The sequence below is a fragment of the Lemur catta genome, chromosome 25 (assembly GCF_020740605.2).
Source record: "Lemur catta isolate mLemCat1 chromosome 25, mLemCat1.pri, whole genome shotgun sequence".
Classification (NCBI taxonomy): domain Eukaryota; kingdom Metazoa; phylum Chordata; class Mammalia; order Primates; family Lemuridae; genus Lemur; species Lemur catta.
Genome location: NC_059152.1, coordinates 6,476,744 through 6,503,332, shown reverse-complemented (window position 1 = coordinate 6,503,332; position 26,589 = coordinate 6,476,744). Strand labels below are relative to the sequence as shown.

At 37.5% G+C, this 26,589-nt stretch overlaps 1 protein-coding gene across 1 annotated transcript in view; it reads left to right on the top strand.

The window, feature by feature from the left end:
• FMN2 (formin 2) overlaps window positions 1-26,589 on the top strand; it is a 222,729-nt gene that overhangs the window by 71,484 nt on the left and 124,656 nt on the right. The window contains 2 exon segments of the mRNA XM_045536998.1: window positions 309-453; window positions 24,848-24,935. Coding sequence (XP_045392954.1) covers window positions 309-453; window positions 24,848-24,935 — 233 coding nt within the window.

The window sequence follows — 26,589 nt, the reverse complement described above, 5'->3', positions numbered from 1 at the left end:
TTGCCTTCATAGCCCGTGAGGTAGGTTTTCCTTGGATGTTTTTATGCAGTGCCCTGCTAACTGAGAGTTCCTGAAAATTATTTCTAGGCAAAGGTTCCATTCTATACAAGAAGATATTTTAATGTTCTCATTAAGTTGATAAAACAAATGCTGATCTTAAAGAAAAGATCCTCCTTATCTTTGTCCCTTTCTCTCCCTCCCTCCTTTTTGCCTTTTTCCTTTTTCCTGACTTCATTCCCTTCCTTTCAGTTTGTTTGCCACAGTGTAGTTCGGTTTGGCCCTTTCATTGTTCCTTTGCTTAATTTTAGAGACTCCAGTGCTTCACTTATTTGGGAAAAAATTGAAGAGCCATCCATAGATTGTCATGAATTTGAGGAATTATTTTCTAAAACTGCTGTAAAGGAGAGAAAGAAACCTATTTCTGACACTATCTCAAAAACAAAGGCTAAACAAGTGAGTATTCTTGTGCTTTCTGAATTTGGACGGTATTTCTGGCCTAAGTATGAACTTGCATTGGAGAAAAACTTTGGAATGGTTTCTGGGCTGTGTAAACCTCAAATCTCCACGGACCTGACACAGATAGCAAACGTTAGAATATTAGAACATGGGGTTAAGTAACCCCAGTCCAAATAGAACAACGAATAATCATGTCCGTCACGTGATAATGCCCTCTTCTATTTGTAACTTCGTAATACATATTTCCAAAATCTCAGCCATCGTTTTTTTCCAGAACTAGTTGTATGAAAGTAAATTTTCACTTGATTTAAATCCATTTGAGTGCTAGTATGAGTGGGAAGAACGGAAAGAGTGGGCAAAGAAAAGTAAGCAAGAAGTTCCATCCTTAGTAACCGATAATGTGTTTGGTGTTTTGTTGCATTCACGTGCTGTTAAAATCCAGCTAAATAGTCATGTTGTACTTGAAATATGGAAGAAAAATCTTGTCTCCCTTTCTCACTTCTCCATTCCATTGTTAGATCCTTTGATCTAACCCGTGACACTTGAGTAAGAAAAAGTCAAGACTGGTGCATTTCCAGAAAAACATTTTCAAGCCACGTTTTTCAATGGATGTATCCATTGGACTTGATCATAAAATGATGTTTTAAGTTTCTTGAGGCTGTCATTCAGGAAGCTGTAGTAAAACCCCACAGTAATGAGCTCCAGATAGAAGGAATGACTATTGGTGCCCATCTTTTACCCTGAAATGGGGAGTGGCTGCATTTCCTAACTTTTACAAGGTGGTAGGAAAGAGGACCATGGGGGCAAAGGAATGGCAGAGATCTCAGTCCTGGGAGCAGAGGAGGGGAAATGAGGCCAGTGTCTCCAGGGTTTCTCTGGCCCAGTCTGCTCAGATGAGTGCCAAGGAATGGGGTGATTCCTTGAATTTTTGCCTCTGACCCCAAAGTTGTAGCTAGACCCAAGTTTGTTACCATTGGTATTTATTTCAGAGCAGACAACTGCCATCAGATGGACACTGCCAAATATAGCCAGGAAGGGATGGATTTGAATGGGACAGCTAGATACCTGGAACCCACAGTTGGCTGGGTGGGCAAGCTCACCCCTGGCATTTCATTAATCTCAGAATAACGCAAACCCGAACATGATGCAGTTGAATTTTTCAGAACCATTGCCTGCATTGCAGCTGGCTGCTAGTGACCGTAGGCCGGTAACTATAGTAAATGAGACAGTGCCTGGCACATCGTGGGCACTCGATAAACACTTGTTAAGTTAACAAACCAGCCAACGGAGGGAGGAGGACTTTTTAAAAATCAGCCAGTAGGGCCCAGCAGTGAGTAGAAATCAGAAAATCATTCTCGTAATAATAATAAGTCCAAGGTGACAGAGAATGTTTGCTATATTTGCATTACAGCACACTGAGGCTGGATCATCATCTCTCTTCTCACAGACCGTATCAGAGATGGAAAAGCTGTCCGGGCAAGGTATATGGGTGGAGAGTACAGACATCGAGGAGAGTCAGGCAGCCAGAATTGTCACTTGAAAAATGGGCAGATGTGGCACAGGGCATCTCTTGTCCAAGGACTAAATATTCAGAAAAATCAAACCATGCCTTCCCCACCTCCCAGCACCGCCTGCCTTTTTATTTGCTGAGGGACTACAGGTGTCTTCCAGTTGCCTGACACTGTAGGATTTCATGCTCTAGTTGACATAGTATGCAGCTTGTAGCTCACTGAAATGTGATTTGTGTCTCTAAATCATCAAAACTTCAAATTAAACAAGTTGGCATGACATGGCCTCTTTGCGTATAAACAGTTGCATCTATGTGGAGCATCATTTCAACATAATCACCTCGCTCTGTCACTGAGACATTTCATAAACTGTGGGCTAGAGACTTTGCCAATGTCGTCATTTGCACTTACTGATGGCGACGCCACTGATAGCTTCAAACAGGGTTCATGGAACAGTCTCCATCGTGACTTCTGATCAGCTTGTTCTGCAACCCCTTGGCCTGGGTCTTGGTCCTGAGCTCTGTATTTCAGGTCTGTTTTTGGAGGGATCAAAGTATTTTTTTCACCCCCTGTCTGTTAGAGAAAAATCACTGCAAAGTGATATATTACTGAAGAAACTTAGTTTTATTTAACTTCATTGTATTTGGAAGAAAAATCTATCTTTTTCCATTGACTTGAGACATTTAAAATTTTATTTAAGGAAAGTATATTTTTCAGGGTGCATGCCGATAGTTCCTCTCCTTATGGGAAATGTATACTGATTGTGCAGACATTTTGTTAGCTCATAATTCATTTCCAGTAAAATTAATAGCCTTTAATGCTGTGGCCTGTGTTTATGGAGGTATTTCAAGCAATTCTTCTTATATACAATGGAAGCTAGAAGTTCTGTTTGTCTTTAAATATTTAAAAATAGCCAAATAATTTTTTCTGTGATCTGTCCTCTTGAAAGCAAGACTGTGGTTGAATGCACTGGTATTTAACGAGGTGCCTGGGCTGTTTTTACTGTTGGGGCAGAGACGTGTTCAGTGTGATAGTAGAAGATTCCTCAGCTGGGCATGCTGCCGTTTGGCATAGGAGGAAGGAGGGTTATTTTCTCTGGATACTCAGACTAATAGCAGTGTTGAAAATCTTGTATTTCTAAGTCGCTTTTTTTATGAGGAACTTAGGACAAAGCATTTTATATTTTTTCTCTTGGCACATGTATTTATGTTTGCTCTGTGATGATTTCTTCATTTACCCTTCTTGGTTTTGAAGTATTACATGTAAGGATATCAGCTGAGAAGGTATATGGAAGTTTTTCAGATGGTAGTTTAACATAGTTCTTTATAACCAAATGAGTCTGACACTTCTACATCAGAATTGTTAATTAACAGGCTAACATAAAACAATGACAAACACCAACTCTGTCTCTTAAGGAAAAAAGCAATCTCATATGAAGCCCATGTTTAGGCATTGGACACACATACACACTTGCCGCCTTTTAAGGAAGGCTCTACAGCTAGTAAACATTTGCTCCAATCTCTTCTCTATTTCCAGGGTAATTCAGCGATTATTAATGTTGATAATGACGTCAAGTCACCTCAGGATCTTTGGTGCTCAAATAAAGATTGAATTAAGTTTAACTTGAGTTTATGAGCATGAAATCATGTGAGAGAATTTACTTTGGAATGATTTTGATAATAAGGATTGCCTCAAAAAGGTTTCCAGGCTGGGCGGAGTGGCTCATGCCTATAATCCTAGCACTTTGGGAGGCTGAGTTGGGAGGATTGTTTGAGGCCAGGAGTTTGAGACCAGCCAGCCTGAGCAGAAGCAAGACCCCGTCTCTACAAAAATAAAAATAAAAAAAATTAGCTGTGCGTCTGTAGTCTCAGCTACTGGGAGGCTGGGGTAGGAGGATCGCCCTGGAGTTTGAGATTGCAGTGAACTATGATGTCGCCACTGCACTCTAGCCAGAGAGACAGAGTCTCAGAAGCCCTGTATCAAAGAAACAAAACAAAAAGTATGTGTTTAATCCTGTGTCAAATGAAATCATAAGGAAATATAATTTGGGCCAGGTACAGTAGGGCTCATGCCTATAATCCTAGCACTCTGGGAGGCCAATGTGGGAGGATCGCTTGAGCTCAGGAGCTGAAGACCAGCCTGAGCAAGAGTGAGACCCCATCTCTACTAAAAATAGAAAAAAAAAATTTGCCAGGCAACTGAAAATAGAAAATATTAGCTGGGCATGGTGGCACATGCATGTAGTCCCAGCTACTTGGGAGGCTGAGGCAGGAGGATTGCTTGAGTCCAGGAGTTTGAGGTTCCTGTGAGCTAGGCTGATGCCATGGCACTCTAACCTGGGCAAGAGAGAAAGACTCTGTCTCAAAAAATAATAATAATTATAATTTGGTAAACAGGATAGTAGTAGAAGTGTAGTAGTAATTGTGACAACAACAATAATAATAACCATGAAAACCACTTGTCATATATTACCAGTTATTTTGTATGTACCAGTTATTGTTTTTAAGCACTTTAATTCTCTTATTCTTATCAGATAGGCACCATGATCCTTAGTTCACAGTACAGAAGACTGAGGTACAGAGGAATTCAATAATGTTCCCAAACTGGTAAGGGGCTGAGCCAGGTTCAAACTCCAGCCATCTGGCTCCAGAGCCCCTGTCCTTCGTAATTAAGAGTTAGGGATGTGAAATATTTTATATGACTCTAAGTGCAGTATTTTATTTGTATGGAGACCAGAATATATACTTTTAAAAAATTTTGAATTTGTATTGGTTTTCACATATGATCAATATTTAAATAACTGCAATTACACTTAGAAAACTATGTAAAGACACTTTTAAAACCTTTTCTATCTTCTGACAGATTCTGACAAGGACATAAACTATGATGCCACCGAACATGACATTTGCCGAGTTAAATAAAAGTTTATCTGAATGATGTGAGCTTTAGACATATAAGCTTCTGTAAGCAGTAAAAATTAGGACCATTTGCTTGTGTGGCATATAAATAGTGGTTAGAGGCAGACAGCCACTGTGGTTAAACCTCACCGAATGTCAAGTGATGGCACTTTTTATTCACCCCGTGACACAAAAAGAACCATCTTTGTAAAATATGCCTTAAGTGAACAATGTCTAGGCATATTGAAAAGGTCTATAAAGGAACGTGCCACCCATGATGTAAATTTGCGCACAGAAGTTAACGAGTGAATAAGAATCTGTTTTTTTTTTTATTTCAAATTATTTATGGGGGTAGAAATGTTTTAGGTTACATGGATCATCTTTACAATGCTTGAGTCCTGGCTATAGGTGTGCCTGTTACCCAAGTCGTGTTTTTAGTACCTGTTATAATCTGTGTTATTTTTTTAAAATACATAACAGACATTTGTCCAGCCATTTAGTGTAACACAAATGAATCTCTTCATGAGTTTCTTCTATTTACCAGATTAAAATGCTTTGTCCAAAGAATGGGAGAGAAACATTATTTATGATAGTTAAATGTTTGTTAGGTTTCAGCCTCTGGAAATATGATTAGAAAAATCAATCATTAAATCTGCTACTTTTTATACAAGGGGAGTTAATAAAAGGATTCATTAGAATTTACATTTATTACAGATGTAAACGTTCAGGAATTAGACATTTGATATAGTGTTCAGTCTTTCTGTTGCGCTTGATGACTTAACATCTAAAAAAGGCATTTTTTATGTTGTAAAAATTGGTAATAATGATGGGGAAAAAAGCATCCATTATTCAGCTGCTCTTCTTTGGGAGTACGTGGTGTAATACCTCTAAACATTCATGCATGAGACAGTAATTACCATTAAAAGGCTGCTTCTTACTATGTTGGAGAATTCGGGGAATGTGTGTGCTACACTTCAGATATTGACTGGTGCTGGGTTATTCACTGCTATGGAAAGGAGAAAGAGGTGGTATATATCTGTAAATCTTCACTTCAGTTTTATTTATTACTGCAAGTGTTTACTTTTAGATTTTAAAAAATGTTTTATCATAATCAGTAGAAATTTCAGTGTTCCCAGGGGGATAGGCTGGATGGTAATCTGAATAGAAGTCTAGTTTTTTTGTAAGAGTGTTAATTTTTCTTGTATAGCTGGCAAGGGTGTTAATTGTTCCAGTGTAGCAAGTGTGTGTTTGGGTTGACTTGAACAGTTACATTTGTCTTTTAGACTGAAGACCTAAAATGCCTGAAACACCAAATATCTTATAATAAGACAGTTTAGATTTGTTTCGGGGATACACAATAAACATTTGGTACTTTGTATCTTTTAACATCTGCTTTTAATAGAATACATTCCTATTGCAAGCCTTAAAAATGTATTTACATAGGAAAACCACATCAAAATACAAAGCTATAATTAGACAAACATAGGTTTTGTGCAATCTGGATTTGTTTTAGATGTTGAAAGATTTATTATTTTTTAAAGATGCTATTCCTATAACTATTTGTAGAGCATACACAATCAATGCAAAGAATGCAACAATACTGAACCTCGATTTTTAAGTTTTCTTTTAGCCAAAAAAAAAAATAATGTTTATACTTCCAAGTAAATGGCTAAAAATAAAAATAAATACACACATAAATCCATCACTGAGGGTTAATTATTTCGGACTTTATATTCATATACTATGATGGTATTAAGATTCTGTTAGACTAGATGTATAAGAAAAGGGTATGGATTTTTAATGGCTGGGATGTTCTGTTTATTGTGGTCCATAGGAATTGAAGAAAGAGTGCAGAAGAGAGTACAAATTCTATCTAGAGTGCCAGGCATGGTGGCACGTGCCTGTAGTCCCAGCTACTTAGGAGGCTGAGGCTGGAGGATTGCTTGAGCCCAGGAGTTTGAGGTTGCAGTGCACTGTTACCCTGCCTGTGAATAGCCACTGTGACCCCATCTCTAAACCAATTTTTTTTAAATTCTATTTGGAGCAGATGATAGGAAAGTGTTTTCTCAATATTGCCAGTTTAGATTGGAGCTGTTGTTGCAGAGAGCCCTAGAACACTAACTAAAAAGAGTGAGCCTACTTCAGTTTCACTGGAGAAACGAAACAGCGAAAGTACAACTTACACCGTTGTGCCCTTTTTTGATCTGATGGCAGCAGAGTTCATTCGTTTCGGCAGGGAGTACCGTAGAGGAAATGAGCTAAATATACCAGAGAGGGCACAGAGGTTCTCTAGAGGGCTAATTTATTATGGAACAACCCAAGAGAAGACAGTATTGAGTAATTCAAGGGACTATACTTGAATAATCCTTTAGGTTCCACACTGTATACTAGAGACAGTAAGAACTGTGGGTGGTCAGGAGTTGAATGGAGTTTGTAGGCTGGGGCTGGGATAAAGCCTGTAGAGAGGAGACGTGACTTGAAGTGGGCCTTGAAGAATTTATTTGGTTTAGATACGTAGAGAGGATTAAGGGATGATTTTTGAGACTAGCACCATGAGCAAAGATTTCCTTGCAGCTTATTTAAAACCATAGTAAATCCGTCACCATTGTAGCAGGCTTCCCCTTGTGTGCTCCTGTCTGAGAGTTTCAGGAATGTCAATGTAATCATTTATATTCATTTCCCTTAACTGAATGTGTTTCCTTCTCATCCTCCTAGCAAGTCTTCAGGTTTGTCGTATTAGATGTTAAGTGTGAGAATTGAATTTAGATAAATTGGACCCAAAGTTTATTTGGCTTTCATGGTGTGAAATAGCAGAATGTATGTTTCTTTACCATGGACAGCAACAGGACTTTTGGATCACCCCAGAGCGAGGGAGGATTTTATCCCTTCTTTGACTTACATAGTCAGTTATGACAGCTCCTACGTTTGGTCTACAGGAAGGGGTACTGGGGACCTTGGTCTGATTATTCACATCCTGACTCAGTGTGACCTGTACTGGAAAATGGTTATGATTATTTGACACCACAAGCTTAAGACTTAAAAAAAAAAAAAATTACTGTTATTTATGTCTTTAGTGTTTTTTACTTTCAGCTCTTTTGTGGTTGTTTAAAGTTGTTCTATCTTTTTAAAACCTATTATCCTGCCTCTCCTAATATAAAACCATAGCCACAGACAAAGGTAGAAAGAGAGAGATGCTGTCTTCTTGGCTGCCCATGTCGGGGGTACAGCAGAGTTGGGGGTGGCTGGTGATGGAGAATTATTTAAACAATTCCAATTTATATGAATCTTTAAAACTACTTGATTTATAACTTGGAACTCTACCTGGAACGAAACCCCCTTGATCATGGTGAATTATTATTTTGATGTGCTGTTGAATTTGGTTTGCTAGTATTTTTTTATGGATTTTTGCATCTATGTTCATAAGAGAATGGTATTGAGTCTGTAGTTTTCTTTTTTGTTGTGTCCTTTCCTGGCTTTGGTATAAGGTGATTGATGCTGGCATCATAGACCGAGCTAGGGATAGTGCCCTCCTCCTTGATGTTACGGAATAATTTCTCTAGGATAGGTACCAGTTTTTCTTTGTAAGTCTGGTGGAATTCAGCTGTGAATCCACCTATACTGGGGCTTTTTTTTTTTTATTGGGAGATTGTTTTTATTAGTGCTATAGTCTTGCTGCCTGTTCTTGGTTTGTTCGGCATATCTATTTCTTTCTGATTAAGTCTTAGGAGATTGTGTGTTTCTGGGAATTTATCCGTTTCCTCTACATTTTCTAGCATATGCACATGGAGATTTTCATAGTATTCATGGATAATATTATCCATTTCTGTGGTATCAATTGTAATATCTCCTTTTGCTTTCCTGATTGAGCTTATTTGAGTCATTTCTATTTCTGGTTAATCTAGCTAGAAGTGTATGATTTTGTTTATCTTTTCAAAGAACCAACTTTTTGTTTCATTCTTTTTATCTTTTGTTGGTTTCCACTTTGTTCTTCTCTGAGCTTTGTCATTTCTTTGTTAGATTTAGGTATGTTTGCTCTTTCTTTTCTAGTTCCTTTGCATGTGACATTAGGTTGTTAATTTGTGATCTTTTTGTCTTTTTGATGTAGGCACTTAAGTCTATGAATTTTTCCCTGAGAACTGCTTTTGCTGTATCCCATAGATATTGATAGCTTGTGTCCCGTTTGCCATTCAGTTGGAGGAATCTTTTGATTTTCATCTTAATTGCATCATTGATCCTGCAGCAGGTTGTTTAGTTTCCATTACTTTGTGTAGATTTGAGTGTTTCTCTTGGAATTGATTTCTAGTTTTAGTCCACTGTGGTCTGAGAAGATGCATAGCATGATTTCGATTTTTTTTTTAATTTGATGAGACATATTTGTGTCCAAAGAGGTATGATAAGTCTTGGAGAATGTCCGATGTACTGATGAGAAGAATGTATATTCAGTGGTTTTTTGGTAGAATATTCTGTAGATGTCTGTTAGGTCCATTTATTCTAGAGTCCTTTTTAAGTCCAGTATTTCATTATTGATTTTATGCTTTGATGATCTGTCCAGTTCTGTCAGTGGAGTCATCAAGATTTCAGACTACAATTTTCTGGCTAAGTAATATTTTTTTCAAGCTCAAAAAACTTTTTTTTTTTCCTCAAAATATAGTCAAAAGTGTAAGCCATTTTTAACTTAAAAAACAACATAGTTTTATGGGCAAGAGTCCATTGAAGGAGAAATTTACATCTTTTCTCTTTGCTCTTGATGAAGAGACTAACGATCTATGGACTGTGATTTTTCTATTTGGTAGTGTGGGCTTTGGGAAAGATAATTAAAGTCCCTTTAGAAAACCTTACTGGCCCTGAAGTCGGTGCTTTTGGACACAGTCACTAGCATCCCCCAGAGGATAGATTTTCTGTGTTTCTGAAGGTTACCTCTGCTGTTGGTTTAACATTTGACTACAAACTGTTTTATTGCCTGTTTTGATGAAAATTTGGAAGAATCTTTCTTCTATCAAGTCCTCATGTAGGAAAGAGGATTGAAAGCAAAATCTTAGGATTTCTGTGTTTTTAACTTACATATTGAACAGACATGCGTGGTAAAGGAGATTTGCATTATGGAAGCTAAATTTAAATGCATACGTTAAAGTTGGCCTGTCCTCTTTTGCTTTCTCCTTGTCTCTCTCTCCTTCCTCTTCTCCTTTCTCTCTCCTGCTCCCTCCCATGTGCAGTGACATATGATGTTCGATGCTTTGTTGGTACACAGCGTCCCCTGTCCTCTATGCACATATATAGCATGATCAAAAAATGTTTTCTTGGTGACACAGTTAATGCCTCTGTAGAAGAGTCAGGACTTAATATTCTGCTAATTACAGTATCAGTGTCCTGTGTGTGTATACATATGTTTAGCCTCAAAAGGAAAAAAAAATGTTCAGTGATTCTATTCAATTATGTGTTGTGCCAGGTTTAAAAGTGAATGAAATGCCTGTGCTATTACTCCATACTTGACAAATTTTAACTAGAATATGAAAGTGTCTAAAAGTAGCAAGTTTGAGAAAAAACATTTTAAGAAACTACTGTATAAATCTTGCTGCCCAGAAGTTTATGGGGGGAAAAAAGTGAGAAGGGTATAAAGTTGAAATGAGAGCAGAAAGAACTAACGTTGCCCAAAGCTTTGCAGAGTATTAAGTCATATTTTTTTCTCATTTTTTTTCCAGCTAGCCATAAAAATCATTATGTTTTGAGATGTATATTAGCAGGAATGTAAACAAGGTTTCTCTTCAATGGATCTATACGGCAGTCTTTATTATTGTTTTATGTATTTCTCCACATGGATTCTAATGTTATTAAAACTTCAGAAAACATAAATAGTTCGCTCTATTTTGTTAACCCTAAGTGTAGTACAAAATAACTTTTCTCTCTTAGTGCTTTTCTGTAAAATTTGTTGGTGTTTTTACTTGTGGGCTCTTTTACTAACGTTTTGTGTAAGTAGGATGGAATTTCTCCTACTTTTTTCCACTGCCAAAGAAACGAAACTAGCATGTTCTTCAGGCACCCCTAGAAGCTAGAATGTGAGTTGAGATCCACTTGAAGCTGAGTGCTTTAGGTCATCAGCCTTTCTTTTATGGCCTCGATGGGCCCAGGGCTCCCTAAAAACTGGCTTCGAGCTAATCTTCATCCTTTGAACTGGCAAGGAAAGACAGAGTAACTTATTTTATTTTGAAAGTTAGTTTGCAGTGTTCCCTTGGTGATGCCAGACTGACTTGGCTGGTTTTTTGTTAGTAAAAACCTTCCTATTGCAGTAATGCCAGCTTCCTTTTGAATATTGCCACACATGAAGCAGGTAGGTAGAGAGCTATTCCAAAAAGAAGGAAACAAAACAAAAAAACTCCTCAATTTGACTGTCTCTTTTCCTTCTATATTAAATCTTCCAAAAATAAATAAATAAATAAAACTATGCAAAGCAGCCAAATATAAGAGTAAAACAAAAGTTTTCCTTTAAAAATGATCAGAAAATTATTTCCCCAATTTTTTTCTATCAAGTATGAACAATCTTGGTTATATTTTCAAAATCTGATCATTATAAAATGCAGCTGAAGAAAATAACCAAATGGCAAGGTGGTTTCAGCTTCTTAATGTTTTGGTGCCACCAAGTTAAACAGGAAGGAAACGGGTGTTAGTGTGAAACATACATTTTTAAAAGCAAATTATCCTACTGGCTACATTAGAATAGTGTATTTAAGTAGGAGGAGAAACCCAGTCTCTGAATAGAGATTTGAAGGCACAGAAGTTAGAGACCCTGACTTGTTGAATCTGGCTTGATATGTGGGGGACTTGGAATGGTTACAGTGATGACTTGAAATAATGATTAGGTTTTGAATTGATTCAGTGGTTTGCATTTTCAAACTTGAGATCCAGTTTACTGGAGAGATTTTCCACCTAAACGGAGTAAAGCCCTTCTGTAAGGTGATCCTCATTGGTGTTATGTTATTTCAACAAAAGTCTTCAAAGGCCAGAAATCGTGGTTAGGAATAAGTCCTCTTGTCACATTTTTCAGCTCTTTATCCTCCTGAGTTTCTACCTTTTAAATAGTCCCCTGTTCTCCAGAGCATTTCTAGGGACTTCTTGAAATCATTTATCCTCCTTGCTTTGCTTCCTTCCTGGTAACACGTTCCATATGTTTTCTTCACTTTTTCAGGAACCAGGATTACCTATATTCTGCATTTCCATGAATACCTTGACATTTATACTGCTGAATCTCTTCCATTTGCTCACTCTTCTTCCTTATTTGAAATTATGCAACGCGATGGAGTTAAAAACCTACCAAAAAATATATTTTTTCCATATACTTACAAACTTTTTTGTTTATTCATGTCAACTTCTAATGCTTCTAAGAGGAAGGAGTACAGCTCTCTTAACTATACTTACAACTTTAGATTGTTTGAGAATCTGTACTCTTCTCTACATCCTTCTTGAGATGTGATTAGCGTTTCGTGTATGGCAACTGGCATTGCATGCAAAATTCTAGAAAGAACATACAACACATGACTCACACCGAACAGTAATTTGTTTTCAGTTCGCCTTCTTTTTTTTCTTAATCCAACTTATTAAGTCATGTTTGCCATTCTTGAGGTTACTAATACAGTTTCACAGATTTTACTGCCCTAATTTTAATAACCATGTCATTCTTCCCTCTTAAATAGTCTATACATTTCTCCAGCCACTGGGCCACCCAGGACTATGTTGAATCTGACGTGTCCTCACTGTCTTCCTCATTCTTCTTACTGCGGTCTTGCCGTTTTTCTCACTTGTTTATTTTATCTTTTTTGTGTGTTTACTCACATCAGTATTGTGTTTTTAACATGTAAGCTGTTGTAAATTTCCAGTGGCTTATGTATTGCACACACTTTTTTTTAATTCACTCCTTCTCTTTTGCAGGCACTTAATATATTCCAATTATTAGAAAACTATGTATGGGTCTATCTTCCTTTTAGGTTCCTTCTCAAAGCCTGTAAAACCATGTCTCTCGCTAAAATTATTTTATTGATTTTTTTGATTTAACACCACGGCAGTCATTTAGAGGGAGTAACACATTATTGTTATGAAGACTTATACTAAGTTTTAGGGAAAAATTGACATCTGAAAAAATGTTACTTATTCTGGAAAAGCTCAGTGATCCTACAAGGAATAGGACCAACTCCCCAACTAATCAGGGATAAAACCAGACTATTTTGTCGCTCCTCTTGCTGTATGTTCATAAAAAGTACCAGAAGCCAGAGGCAGATAACTCAAACATTGCCCGTTGATCTGTTTCCCATGTTGACAAGCAGAGTGGGCCATTTCAGTGATTGGGAAACTTCAGCAGTGGGTTCATCCCAACTGTTGGTGGTACCCATCGGCAATGACAGTTTGTATATTTCACACTTATAGAAGTCCAGAGTGCGTGTGAGTTAGCCATGCAGATGGACAAAAGGGATGTGGGCAGGGATAGAATTGCTACGGTGCATGAATTCATTATTTCTTTGATCCTTTTTATTGATAGGGAATTTTTAACTCATGGATAGCTGGGATAACCAGTTCATTCCCTTTTAGCTATTCCAGTCAGACTTTCCTTTAGCCCATTAGTGCCAGCTGGTTTTTCTAGGGGAACAAAGCAGGAAAAAAAAAAAGGTAGGAAAAAATTTAAACAAATTATTGAATTTTTTTGCATTAACAACCTCCTCAGGGGACACTCCTTCCCCCTACCCTTGCCATGATTCTTAACCTTCTTACCAATGACCCCTGGAAAGAGGAGAGAAAGATGAGAAGGGTGAAAGAACTTTTACACACTGAGCAGAACTTCTGTTGGAGATATCAAGGGCGTAGAGATCTTCCAGAAAAGGAAGGTTTCTTCCAGAAACCCATTGTAGAAGAAAAGGAAACAGGCCTTTTGGAAGGGGGAGTGCACCCGAGCATTGCATGTGAAGATGCTGATTTGTGTCTCTTTAAGCCCAAATCCAGTCTGAGTCTGCATGTCTATTTCTTTTCTACCACAAAGAGATGTATACCGTGCTTGCCATAATCACAATGTTGGACAATAATCACACAACTTGTGCTTTAGGAGAGGTATAAAAAACTCTGTCATCACCAGAAGAAAAAAAAAAGATATGTGTATCAACCTTTCTACAGATTAGCTATAATTAGAAAACCGTGTTGAATCATGTTGACTCAGATGAGGATATGAAGAAACCAGGAGTTATTCTGTTCATCACAAGCTAGCTTCCCGACCTCATTTTGCCGGTCATGTTTTAGAAAACTAGTTATACAAAGTGAAATTATTCTCTTTCCTGCCTCTACTTTAGAGGTTTTTGGCTTCCAGTTCAAAAATGGGAAAGGGGGGAAGGGAGGGAAGCTTGGGATATTGCAATAAATCAAGGACGATTCCTTTCAGTCCCAGGGCATCCTCATACACACATTGAAAAACGGTACCCAGATGTCATCCTTGCATGATTAAATAGAAGGACTTCTAGGCCAAGATATCAGTTTTGGATGAAGTTAAAACTTGCCATGATGCTCATTTGCTTTTTTTTAAAAATGGTCTTTTCATTTAGATCAGCTTTTGATTTTTTGATTGCGTAACCTTGCATCAGCGAAGGGCATAGACCTCAAGCTTTTCCTGTCACCGGGTGGCAAAAGTCAATCAATACTGGGTTCCATCTCCGTTCTCCTTCCCCTCCCCCAGTATCAAAGTTGGCCTGGTAGGAAGGATCCCACCCAGGAAGTCTGGTAACTTACTCATCAGTCACTCCTGATTATTCATAGATTTTCTTTTTTAAGTGTCTGTAGTTTTTTAATATCTTAGATTATTATGTGTGAGTTTTTTCTTCCCCAGGAGACTTTTTTTGTGTATAATGACCTTGTGCTTGTAGTGGGGATAGACATAAAGGATGTGGGTTTATGATTCATGCTCAAGCAAATTTAATCCATTGAATGATCTGCTGTGAAAATTGAAGCATGAGATGCTGCTGAGAGTTACGGCTGTTTTGCATGCCTTCAGTCCTTGGCATTGACTCAGTTCTATGGTAGGAAGGTGATTTCCTTTCAGGTGATTGATTACCTGAAATGGATTTTTCTCTTCTCTCATTAGAACCATCCATTCTCCTTAGAATGGAAGCTTTTAGCTTCAATGACTCTTGTCAGGGTCTTGCCTTTACCTGCATACTCCCGGCGCTTAACACAGTGGGATACCTCATGATATTGATCCATTACCAGCCTTTAAAGATGATGTGTTTTTGAATAGTTGAACTGTTTGAAAAGCCCATACATAATAAATTAACTCTTCCAGGGGTTTCTTTCAGTGGTTTTATTTTCCTTTTGTGTGCTACTTTGGGTTTAACTTTTCCCGGAAGTGCCTTTACAAAGTTGAGTGGCCTTTCCTTGCTATGTCTTCAGCAGAGTCAGTATTACATCCACTAGTAGTAGCTAAGGACAGCAGGGATGTGATTTTTTTTTCTCTCTCTTTTATGCCTGAGAACAGTCATGGAAGAGGCTAGGATTCCAATCTTGGGTTCTTAGGCCATATTTCTACCTCTTGTCTCACAAAACAAACAAACAAAAAATGATTTGAAGACTGGGTTAACACTTCTCTGTTCCTAAGTTTATTTGATTGCTGACTCTCTCTGTTGATGATTCTTGAGAGATAATTAACAGGTATAGTCAGATGAGTTGCCACCAGCTTAGAAAATGTTCAGTGATTTTTATAAGAGCGACTCACTGTTGTTGAGGTCAGTCTTGGCTCAGCTGTGCATATCGGCTGCTGGTGCCCCTAGCCTGCCCCTTTGCACAGTGTGTGATTTTTATGCATCTGGGTCTTACCTATTGTCAGTTTCCTACCATGTGGAATTGCAATTATGTATTTTGTTTATCAGTCTTCATTTTCAGTATCTTTCCCTTCTTTGGAGTTTTAGAAATAATGAAATGCCCCAGCTGGCCTTTGTACCTTGGGATGGAATCACTTACAGAATAGGACACATGTCTTCCCCTCAGATTGAGTCATGGTGTAGTGACATAAGGGAATTTCATAGGATTAGCAAAATAGCCAGAGATTCCATGTGGCATTAATTCACTCCGTGTCTATTTATTGAATACTAACTGTGCCAACCACTGAGCTTAGTACTTTAGCGTGGGAGGGGGCGGGAGATTGCGGAATAGGACTGGGCTTTGAGAGAGATCGGAATTGGGCTACATATGTATAATTCCAGGGGCTACTCGAGTTTCTTTGCCTTCTTGTTGCCGTAAACTCGAGAGGATGACACTGAGCTGGGAGAAACAAACTTTCATAGTCCCAAATGGCATCTTATTCTAAAATTGCTTTTATTTGACTTCTGAATGAATCTTTAAAAAGGTGATTTGCTTCCTTAGGATTCTGAACTGGCTTCATTTGTCTTCTATGAACACATTGCCCACAGATTGTAGGCATTAAGCAGAATGAACTGGCTGGAAAAATCCACCCCAGAAATAAACATTTGCCTGTAATATTTTCTAGGGATGCTTGTATACTTATGGATAATTCAAAATTACTTTTAATGAGACACTTTTATGCTGCTGACTATAGTGTTCTGGAAAAGATAATGATGTTCAAATGAAGGCGACGATGTTCACAAGAAAGGACTGATTTTAGAAACATAGGAGTTAGAATGGCATGACTTAGCTATCTATTAGATAATTATTCAATAGTTATATTTATAGACAGTTGAAATATATTAAGCACTGTGTATCCCTATAGCCACTGCTTCTGAATACTCAGCCAATGATCTTGCGTAAAGGAACTAAAACTTATTTGGTGAATACCTAACTTAGTGTATCATATCCGTCATGTATATGTTTCTGTAGATGGAAGTGTTGGAAACCATTGTAACAGCTTTTCAAAACATTTAACTGATTTATAGGCTCCCGGGTAACTTACTTAATCTTGTGATTTTGTTCTGAGATATTTAATAATTTAATCATAACTATGTTTGTAAATCTTCAAGAAAATTATGGAAAAGACTAAAGTTTTATTTGTTCATTTCATTAGTTGTTCTATCAAAGTTCCAAACAAGTACAACTGCTTTGGAGAACTACTTGGTAGTAAATACTAAAGTTCAGTACATATAACCCATAACCCAGTAGTCATAAGAGTAGTTTTGCTTCTATGTGTGTATATCCAAAAGAAATGAATTCATGTGTACATAAAAATACGTATATAAGAATACACAGAGTAGCAGTATTTATAATGCCTCTAAACTGAAAACCTCCTAAAATATCAATATTAGAATGGGAGAATAAATTGTGGTATAACTACATAGTGGAATAGCATACAGCAATGAAAAGTAGCAATCTACTGTTATATTCAACAACATTGATGGATTTCATAGACAAAACCAATGTGAAGAGTATGTTTCCATTTATATGAGGTTCAAGAGCAAGTAAAAGTAATTGGTAGCAACAGACATTAGAATGAAACCTTTGGGAGGGGAATATTGATTGGAATTTCTGAAACAGTAGCCACTTTAGAAGAACTATTTATCAAATAGCACAATACCAATTTGAGACTTTGGGACAATAGAGTTGAAGATATCTTCAGGGATCGGAATAATGAATGATTTGGCTATTGTTAGATGAGGATATGATAGAATTATTTAATACAGTATGGTAAGTTTCTTTAAATGGGATTGTTCAAGAAAGGAAAAACGCTAAATATATGCTCCCTGAAAATGATTCCATCAGAAAGAAGACTGGTGGTTTCGGAAAGACTTAAAATCACATATTGAAACTTTCATTCTCTAAAAATGATCACCATAAATTAGTTTGCTGACATGTCAATGTTTATCTCACTTTTACTTCCAAACTCTAGGAGGTCTTTGGAATATAACCCAGTCGCTTAGTCAGTATATAACTTCCAAAAATAGATTGTAGACTTGTAAGAAAGCTGGAAAATGTCTTGCTCTTTGGGGTAAGACCAAATGCAATTTTCACCCTTGTATCTTCATACTGCTAAAAGCACCAGCATACTCTGTAGATGGAGCCAGAAATCAAGTCTTGTCTCTATGGAGGGGCCAAAAAGAGACATCGTGCTAATGGCCAGAGAGCACAGGGAGGAGCAGAATGCCGGAACAGTTCACTGACTGAATAGCCATTTGCTAAATCATTAAAAGTTTATTATGCTAGTCTATTCCATAATTATGCATGCTACGTGGTCATTTGTTTCCTGAATAACTTCTTCCCTGTCAAACTTTTCATCTAAATTTATCACTGGCATTTTATTATTGTTATAACCACAAAGGAAGGGAACTATTTTGATTTTTGTTTTACATAACTTCCCTGAAATTAAGTACTACGTAAGGCAGAATATTCAGATGAGTATTATCCTCTAAAGTTTGCTTTTTTAGCTAATGATTTGAAAAATAATTTATCTTCTTTATATTTTAACTGTCCATATTAAGTGTGTGTGATACCACAGGACATTAGGGACATGACATAGTGGGGAAAATTGAGGCATAGTGTATGAAATTCCTTGGGAGGAGTGTGCTGTCCAGATTGAAGCTTTGGAGATGGTGCAGGATAGTGGTCAATTGTGTAGACTTTGGAACCAGACTGCCTGGGTTCATGTCCTGGTTCTGCCACTTAATGGATGTGTGACCTCGAACAAGTCACTTCTGCTGTAAAATGCAGACTGTAAAGGTACCTACTTCGTTGGGCTTTTGCAGTGATTCCAGGAAAGAATAATACAAAGCCAATGCCAAATAATGTTCTCAATACATAGTCTTTGTAAGATAATAACAAATGTGCAAATGGTCCCAATAATAGTCTTTTTTTCCTTTGTGGTTGTCACTAACTTTATTATCTTATCAGCATCACATTTTTGGTGATAGTTAACATCTCCCATTGAGATAATGCTGACAGATGAAGGGAGATGCTGATATCTGTATTTTGTAGGCACATATTTGATATCCAAATATTTTTGGCAGTATCGTGAAACATTTAGATGTTATACTCACATTTAATGACTTTCTGATACTTTGGTTTTAATGTTAGCCTGTAATGCTTCCCACTGAATTTTAAATGCTAAAAACATAATGTGAAAATTATAGGTAGGACAACACATATATGTGAAACCAAGTTTTTAGAGGGAATTCTGAAGGAAAAAAAAGTTCAGCAGACTTGCATGCAATAAGATAGATGAAACATTCTGATTTACCAAACGTTGGAAATGGTGAAGGTCCAAATTATATCTTGCATAGATTCTGCATGACAAAACTGGCTAGAGTGACAAAAGGCTATGTTCAAAGAATGTAAAAGAGAAAACTGTATATTGCTTTAAATTCAAGGAGTTTAAACATCTCTGCATGATTTCCTTTTGCTCTGAAAAATAGAGAGGGATGGAGATTTATGGTAGTTGGTTTAAATGAGAAAAGCATTTTATTTTAAGAGCCTGGTGGTATTTATTTAAACTTTTTATTGCATGTTCCTGTAGCTTTTTAAAACGAAATGTGAAATTTGGAAATGCAACCTATTAGAATACAACTTTTATTAACATATATGGCCTAATGCCATTTGTTTTTCTTTATCACTTTGTTTGGTGTCACTTCGGACTTTTTTTTTGTCAAGGTCATCCTAAAATGCTTCAGTTTTATCTAAGAAAGAAGATGTTGATATAAGTAAGGAATTGAATTTCTAATTCCTTTAAAATTATTCCTTTAAAGAAAAATATCCAAAATCAGATAATGTTCCCTTGGTTTTTTATTAGCGGATTCTTGCACTGCATCTAGCGCTCTGTTACGTACAAGGTGTGTATGTGTGTGTGTGCGCACATGGCTAAAAGAGAAGCATGTGAGCTTTGGAGTCACACTTAACCAAGTGGAGGAAATCCCAGCCTGCCTGTCTTTGTCTTGGGTCTTTTGGCAATTCTCCACCCTGAACATCACTTTCTTCTGAGAATCAATATGTCATAGAAGTTACTTTGGTGGATGTGACTTGAATATGTTATATACATCAAACTGTTAGAAATTACTCCATTCAACTTTATTTAGAACAAGCCTGTCACTCTGCGCCTTTTTTTTTAACTGCTTGCATTGTAAGAAAAGAATTTCACCATTGATTGGATAAATGCGGCTAATCTTGTGGGCTAGGTAGGTGTCATTCTCTTTATTTTAGTGCACCTTTCTTAAAACCAAGTAGAACGCATGTCTTAGAGTTTACCAAATCACTGTTTTGTAACATGCTGTTTTTTTAATGACTCATTTTATGTCTGACTCGATTTCTGATTTAACAATGATTTATAATGGTATACTGAATGGCAAAAGATGGTAGCGGCGAGATATTGTTATCAAGAAACAGTGGAGAGCCAGATGGATAGTAGGTTTTATTTGGTGAGAAGATCGTCCTGCAGACTTACTTGCACATCTTGAAGTTCTTGCTTCCAGTTAGTTGGAAAAACCTGGGATATGGAACCAGGAGACACCAGTATCAGGATCATGGACTAAATGAGAATAAAAACAGGAACCAAGAAAATGGTGTCAAGAGAGGTTGAAACATCCTACTCAGTTGAGGAACAGCCTGCAGATTATATTAAAACCAGGAGAGACACAGCTCTCTAGACTGAAATCCAAAATATACAACAAGAAACCAAGCGAGAGAGATGGACAGGCGGGGAGAGTACAAAGAGGCTCTGATTGGTAACCTCCCCAAATTCCACAGCTGTCACTCGCCATCTTAGGCTGAGTCAGACTCAAAAGCAGGACTGGCAGAGCAAGTAGCTTTCCCCTATTCCATAGCTCGATACCTACGCCGAGAGACACATCCAGGGCCAAGTTAAGAAACGGACAAATCCTGCCTGAGTAGGCTTTGCTATATTTTCAGAGTTGACTTACATACTCCTAATCATTGAGAGGTGTCAACTGGCATTTCACCGATTAGCAAACGGTACCTGCTTTGTTTCTGAGATTGTGCCTAGGCAGCCTAAATAGAGAGGATTGTCTGGTGCCAACCAGATAGTTTGGAGATATCGCTCTTGGGCATGGTCAGTGTCAATGCCTTTTGTGGTCTGCAGTGCCTTGGAATGCTGTTGGATGCCTGTGAGGTCGGCCACCCTGCCCTGGGGCTTAACATTAATCTGAGTAGGACAAGGTGATCCTGTAAATAAGACTGCAGTCCTCCTGGGTTGTGGGGGTGCCCTAAAAAAAAGCCTGATAACCTTTTGCTCTGCAAAAATCCCATACTAGCATTCTTCACTTTTGAGTGTAGACGAGTTAAGATTTAAGATGTCTGCTGTTTTCATGAAATAGCATCAGGCAGTTCAGAGAAGTCCCTTGGTTCCTGATTCTCATTGGGTCAAAAATCTAGATGAATTTTATCTTTCCAAAGTAAGAAAATCAAATCTAAATCAAAGCTGTGGGATGAGCAACAGTAGGTCTAAAGAATTTTTCAAGAAACAACACTTTGTAAATTCCCCAAGGGGGTGGGAGTTACCCAGTGTATGTGGTGTTCTCTCTCTTAATTCAAGATGTTTGTCCTTATCACTAATAGCAAGTGATAAGGAATAAACACCTTGTAGTGTTCCTCTTGTTGGAATAAACTCACGTGCTTTTACAGTATCATAAAATATAACTGCTGGTTGTGGGATTATGAAATATAACACCAATACCTGGCCATCTGCAAGATGTTTTATACTATGAAAATATTTTGCATTTTACCATATTTGTTTCTTTCAAGTTATGGGACTATTGCAGATGGATTATTAACTGTATTCTACAAATGGGGAAATTGAGATTTTCAGGATAAGGAATTTGTCCAAAGTTATGTAGCAGGTAATTTAGTCAAAGACATGGCCTGAAATACAGATCTCTTCCCTTCATGCAGATCAAATCATTGGAAATCTTGAGTCTGGGAATTGTTCTCTCTTTGCATTTCCTGCTATTCTTAAGTCTCTCTTCAGTTTGGTTTTCCTATTTTCTATTTGCTTATACTCTCCTGCTCATTAGAGTGTTCTTGCCTGCATTTTGCAACTGTGAGAGTACATTGCATGCCTCTTGATATATTACCTTGTGCTCTAATGTCTTTGTGAAGAGCAGCAGTTTTTACATTTTACAATTCTGCTCTGGAATTTACCTTTACTTAATCTCCATAGTTGACTGCTCTTATCTTACCCCACTCAGAAAAGAATTTGCCTTATTGGATCTGGCCATTTACCCCTTTAATTTAACGTCCAGTTTCCAGCAAAGCCATGACATGGCGTTTCAAAAGAAAGCAGTATGCTCCCCTAACAGGAAATTAGGAAGCAAAACTCTTGTTTTGACTCTGCGTTTAGACTGCGAGCAATGGTGTCTGTCTTTAGTGCGTGATTTCACTAGATTGTGAGAAGTCCAAAAAACGTCGAATTATCTGTATTGAATATTTAATGTGGAGCCCTTTGATGGATCATCTTAATTAGCTCTTAATAGTATTCCATGTGACACGTACAAAATACATACGTTTTTTAAAGTTCTGAAATTAACAAACACCATTGTTGACTGATTAATAATTTAAGTGTGTTTTGGGCTGTTACATAATAAATACAGTTCACATCAGCTTTCTGCTATGTCTCGGAATGATTGTGTGGCAAGTTTATACGTTGCTATCATGTCGTTCCTGAGTTTGGTAGAAGAATCATAGCTCAACCATTATTTGAATACTTTTCAGTGGTTCCTAACTCTATCCATATCAGCAATAGTGTTTTAATAAAATGCCTATTCCAGGGCTACTCCAGAGAATACTGCCTTTTCAGAATGGAGAGCAGGACCTTTAATTTAAGAAGGTACCTAGGTTATTCTGATGTGTAGCCAAAGTTGGTTGTCTGACCACATTTCCAAGGTTATAAGGGGACATCTGACATGAGCATAGCGGTCTAAACAAGGTTCACTTATTAATTAGATGTTTATTGAATTCCTGCAATGTATCAAAGAGGTGCTTATATTTTATTGAAAATTGTCCCAACCATCATTTTATTGTGTACATATTACATTAGGGGAATATACAGTCTTATGAGAGGAAAGGAGAGTTTCCTAGGTCAGCCCCTGTTAAAGAGTCATGCGGGAGGTAGGGGGAATGTTCAGGAAAAGCACCCCAGAAGGAAGGAGACTTGAACATTCCCGTCCAGTGAGCAGTCAGAGTTTATTCTTTTGACAATGAAAAATACAGAAGTATAAGAAGCCGCTGAGTATCTGCTAACAGGGAGTGATAGGAAGGGAGGAAGGCAGGACAGAACGCTGGTCTGAGAGCAGGACTGGGATCCCAGAGGCAGAATGATAAGAGATCTCTGGGAGGAGGTGATAAGACCTGTCACCAGGGTGGTGGTTGTGAAAGAGAGGAAGGAAAGATAAGGAAGCCTCAGTGAACTTGATCTGTGGCTGGGATGGGAAATGAAGAAGAATGAGTCAAAACTGGGGATGTGCATCACTGAGATACAGGATTTTTGAAATAGAGCTGGTTGGGCAAAAGGATAAGCTGTTTCTTCATCCTCTTGGTCTTCTGTGCATTTACCCCAATGTCTAGCAGAATACCTGATGCTTAGTAGGTGCATTAGTTAAAATATTGGTTCAGCTGCCTCTGTGCTGACTAATAAAAGATGAAAAGTTAATTTCTCTCTTTCACGGACAAGTCTGGGTGGGCCAGTGCCCAGGGAGGAACGGTGGCTCTGTTCCATCACATGGCCCAGAGATTTATTTCCCAGCTCTGTGTTGCTTCATCCTCAGGGTGTAACATGGCTGAGGATGGCTCACTTCCATAATTCTGCCTTGGAGCCTGAGGGGATTAGAGAAGAGGAAGTGGAAGGGCAAGAAGATTCCTTCTGGAGGCTGTTCTTGTTAGCTTCCTGCATTCCATCGTCCATTACTTGGTCACGTGGCTATGCCTAGGTTTGAAGTAGGCTGCGGAAAATGTATTAGCTGGCCAGCCATATATTCAGCTAACATTCAGAAGTTTTCTACTAAAAGTATAAAGAGGAATAGTTTCTTAAAAAATAGTACCCACCATGGTACAATGGTCCTTAGTTTTTTTTGAACAAATGTGCTTAGAATTTGGTCCTGTTGTGTTGGAGGAGGAGGGAAAGCCTCCAAGGAGAAGTGCCCAGGAGGTAGAGACACAGCATAGTAGCTCAGAATGCTGAGGGAGACAGGAGATAGAAATGGATGTCATTCTAAAGGCTATGGATTTTCTCGTTGGACTGTAGAGAAAAAGCAATAAAAAAGAGCAGGAGCAAGTCTTGGAGATAGTGCTTTTATAGGTTAGGTGGTAGGAAGTGGAAGAGAGGGAGTCCAAGGAAATAATTAGGGAAGCGACTATCTAAAGAAACTAAAAAAATATCATTTACTGAGGCAGGAAGGGAAACAGATGAAATGATATTGTAGAAATGGTAAAAAGAGGACAAAAAAAAAAGCTATGTTGGGGTAAAGAAGTATGAGGAGAAGGAAATGACTGTTGAACATTACAAAAAATTAGCTTAGATTTGTAGCATGCCAACATTAGGCTCCATTTAGTGCATCAGGTCAAATGGGCCAGTCTACAGAGGGAATGTGGTCTGTTACAGAAGGAAATTTTTTAGAAGGAATTTAGTAGAGGGTCTATGAAAGGTATGGGCATAGGTCCACGGAACTGTTGGTAGTGGCTGTATCTAAGCGATGATATTATGTTGGGTTACTTACTTTCTACAATTTCTGTGTTGAAATTGACATTGCAATGGTTAGGTATGATTTCTATAAACAGATAAATTATTTTCTATCCATAGTTTCATTGTCTTTGAGGCTGATGGTGAATACTGGGGGAAAATGGTAGATTTTTGGAGATTTATGATATTAAATCCCAAAACTCTCCAAACATTAAAAAAAAAGGTTGTGAATACTTGAATGACACACGGTGTTTTCTTTTAATTTGTTCTTCATCTAGGATTTTAAAAAATATGTTCTTAGGCATATTTAAATTAATGTTTTCCTTTTTTCCTTTCTTGATTAGGTTGTCAAGTTATTAAGCAACAAAAGATCACAAGCAGTTGGAATATTAATGTCTAGTCTTCATTTAGACATGAAAGACATACAACATGGTAAGTGTAAAAATAAAAATTGATGTGTTGAATATTAAAATTTAAGCTGAAGGATATGACGTTTGGTGGTAAAATTATTTAAAATTTAGAGTTTCTGTGTGTATTGAGATTAGTATATTTCCTATAAGTGCTAATAACCTCCCCAAGATCCTACCTCCTAATGCCATCATACTGGGGGTTAGGATTGTAACATATGAATTATGGGAAAAACACAGACAATCAGTCCAATGCAGATCCATTTAGTCTGTATTAATAAATATTTAATTTTTATATCATAGGAAGTACTAATCCCACTGTGCTCTGTAACTACTTAGACCATATCTGGCATATATACTTCTGGATGCCACATGCAAGAGTTATTGATAAACACTAGTGTGAACCAGAGAGTGGGCGTTTCAGACGTGGTAAATACCTGGAGAAGGTAGTCCTCGGGAGGCAAAAATAGATTGCGCCTTGAGTCTCAAGTGTTTGACAAGCTAATACAAAGGAGAAGTAGTAAACCTAAAGTTCTCTATCAGATCGGCCTCAACCACCCTGAGAGTTACAGGAAAGCGTGTTTCAGTTGTTTTAAGAATGTTCTTATGATGAGAGATGTCAGTCAACTAGATTGCCATGTTTAATGACAACATGAAAACAAAACTTTTCAAGAGGCTGAATAACTGTTTTTAACTTTGGTGTTAAAAGAAAATAAAACTATACTTACTATATAAAATTTCAAACATATGAAATTAAAGAGTTTAATGAGCCCTCATATACTCTTCATCCAATTTCAACAGTTGTCAATGTTTTGCCAATGTTATTAACAGCTGTCTTCTTTACTTTTTTTTTTTTTGGTTTAAGTACTTTAAAACAAATCCCTGATGTCTTGTCATTTCAACCATAAATACTCTGTATTAGCTTTAATTTCACTTCTAACGTAGAGAAGGTGATTGAGGCTGAATTACTGTTTCTGATGTCGTTAGAGCACTGGATGGAACCTGAGAATGTGCTCTTGGTCCTCCTGTTCTAAGATACTGTGAGATGCCAAAAGAGTCCCTAAAGCAGATTTATCATATGGAACCTTCTAGGGTGAAAAACTGGCCCTCCTTATCCCAGTTATTAGGGACAACTATAGTGTAACCCCCTGGGCTTTTCTACACATAGAAGGATTGAATTGTTTTTTTCTGATAGCCACAAAAGATGATTCCAAATGATTCCTTCCCACTAGTGTTATTGATAATGTCATGACACAGGGAAGCAATGATACCATGACCTTTGTGTTGTGGGTTTAATTTGCGTCTTTGACCAGACTTATGGAATATTTTTTATGTTTGGAATTAGGGTGATTTTTAACATTTTCTAAATGGCTTTCGAATCAGTATTTTAATACTTGAATTTTACCCTACAATTGACAGGCACTCCTATGCCGTGTCCTCCTCTCACATTTATGCCGAGAGATGTTGCCCAAAGGTGAATAGAGAAATTAAATTTATATTCAGAATGTCCCTTAAGCTGCCCAGAACCTTAGCATAGATTTAAAGCAGATTGAATTATCCGGTGGAATGCCAGTTTACCTATTAAAGAAATATGGTTTCAAGTATAACACAGACCTTATAAATCATGGAAGCATTTAACTGGCTTTCTTGCTCACCGCTTTATGAATGTGGATTCTATT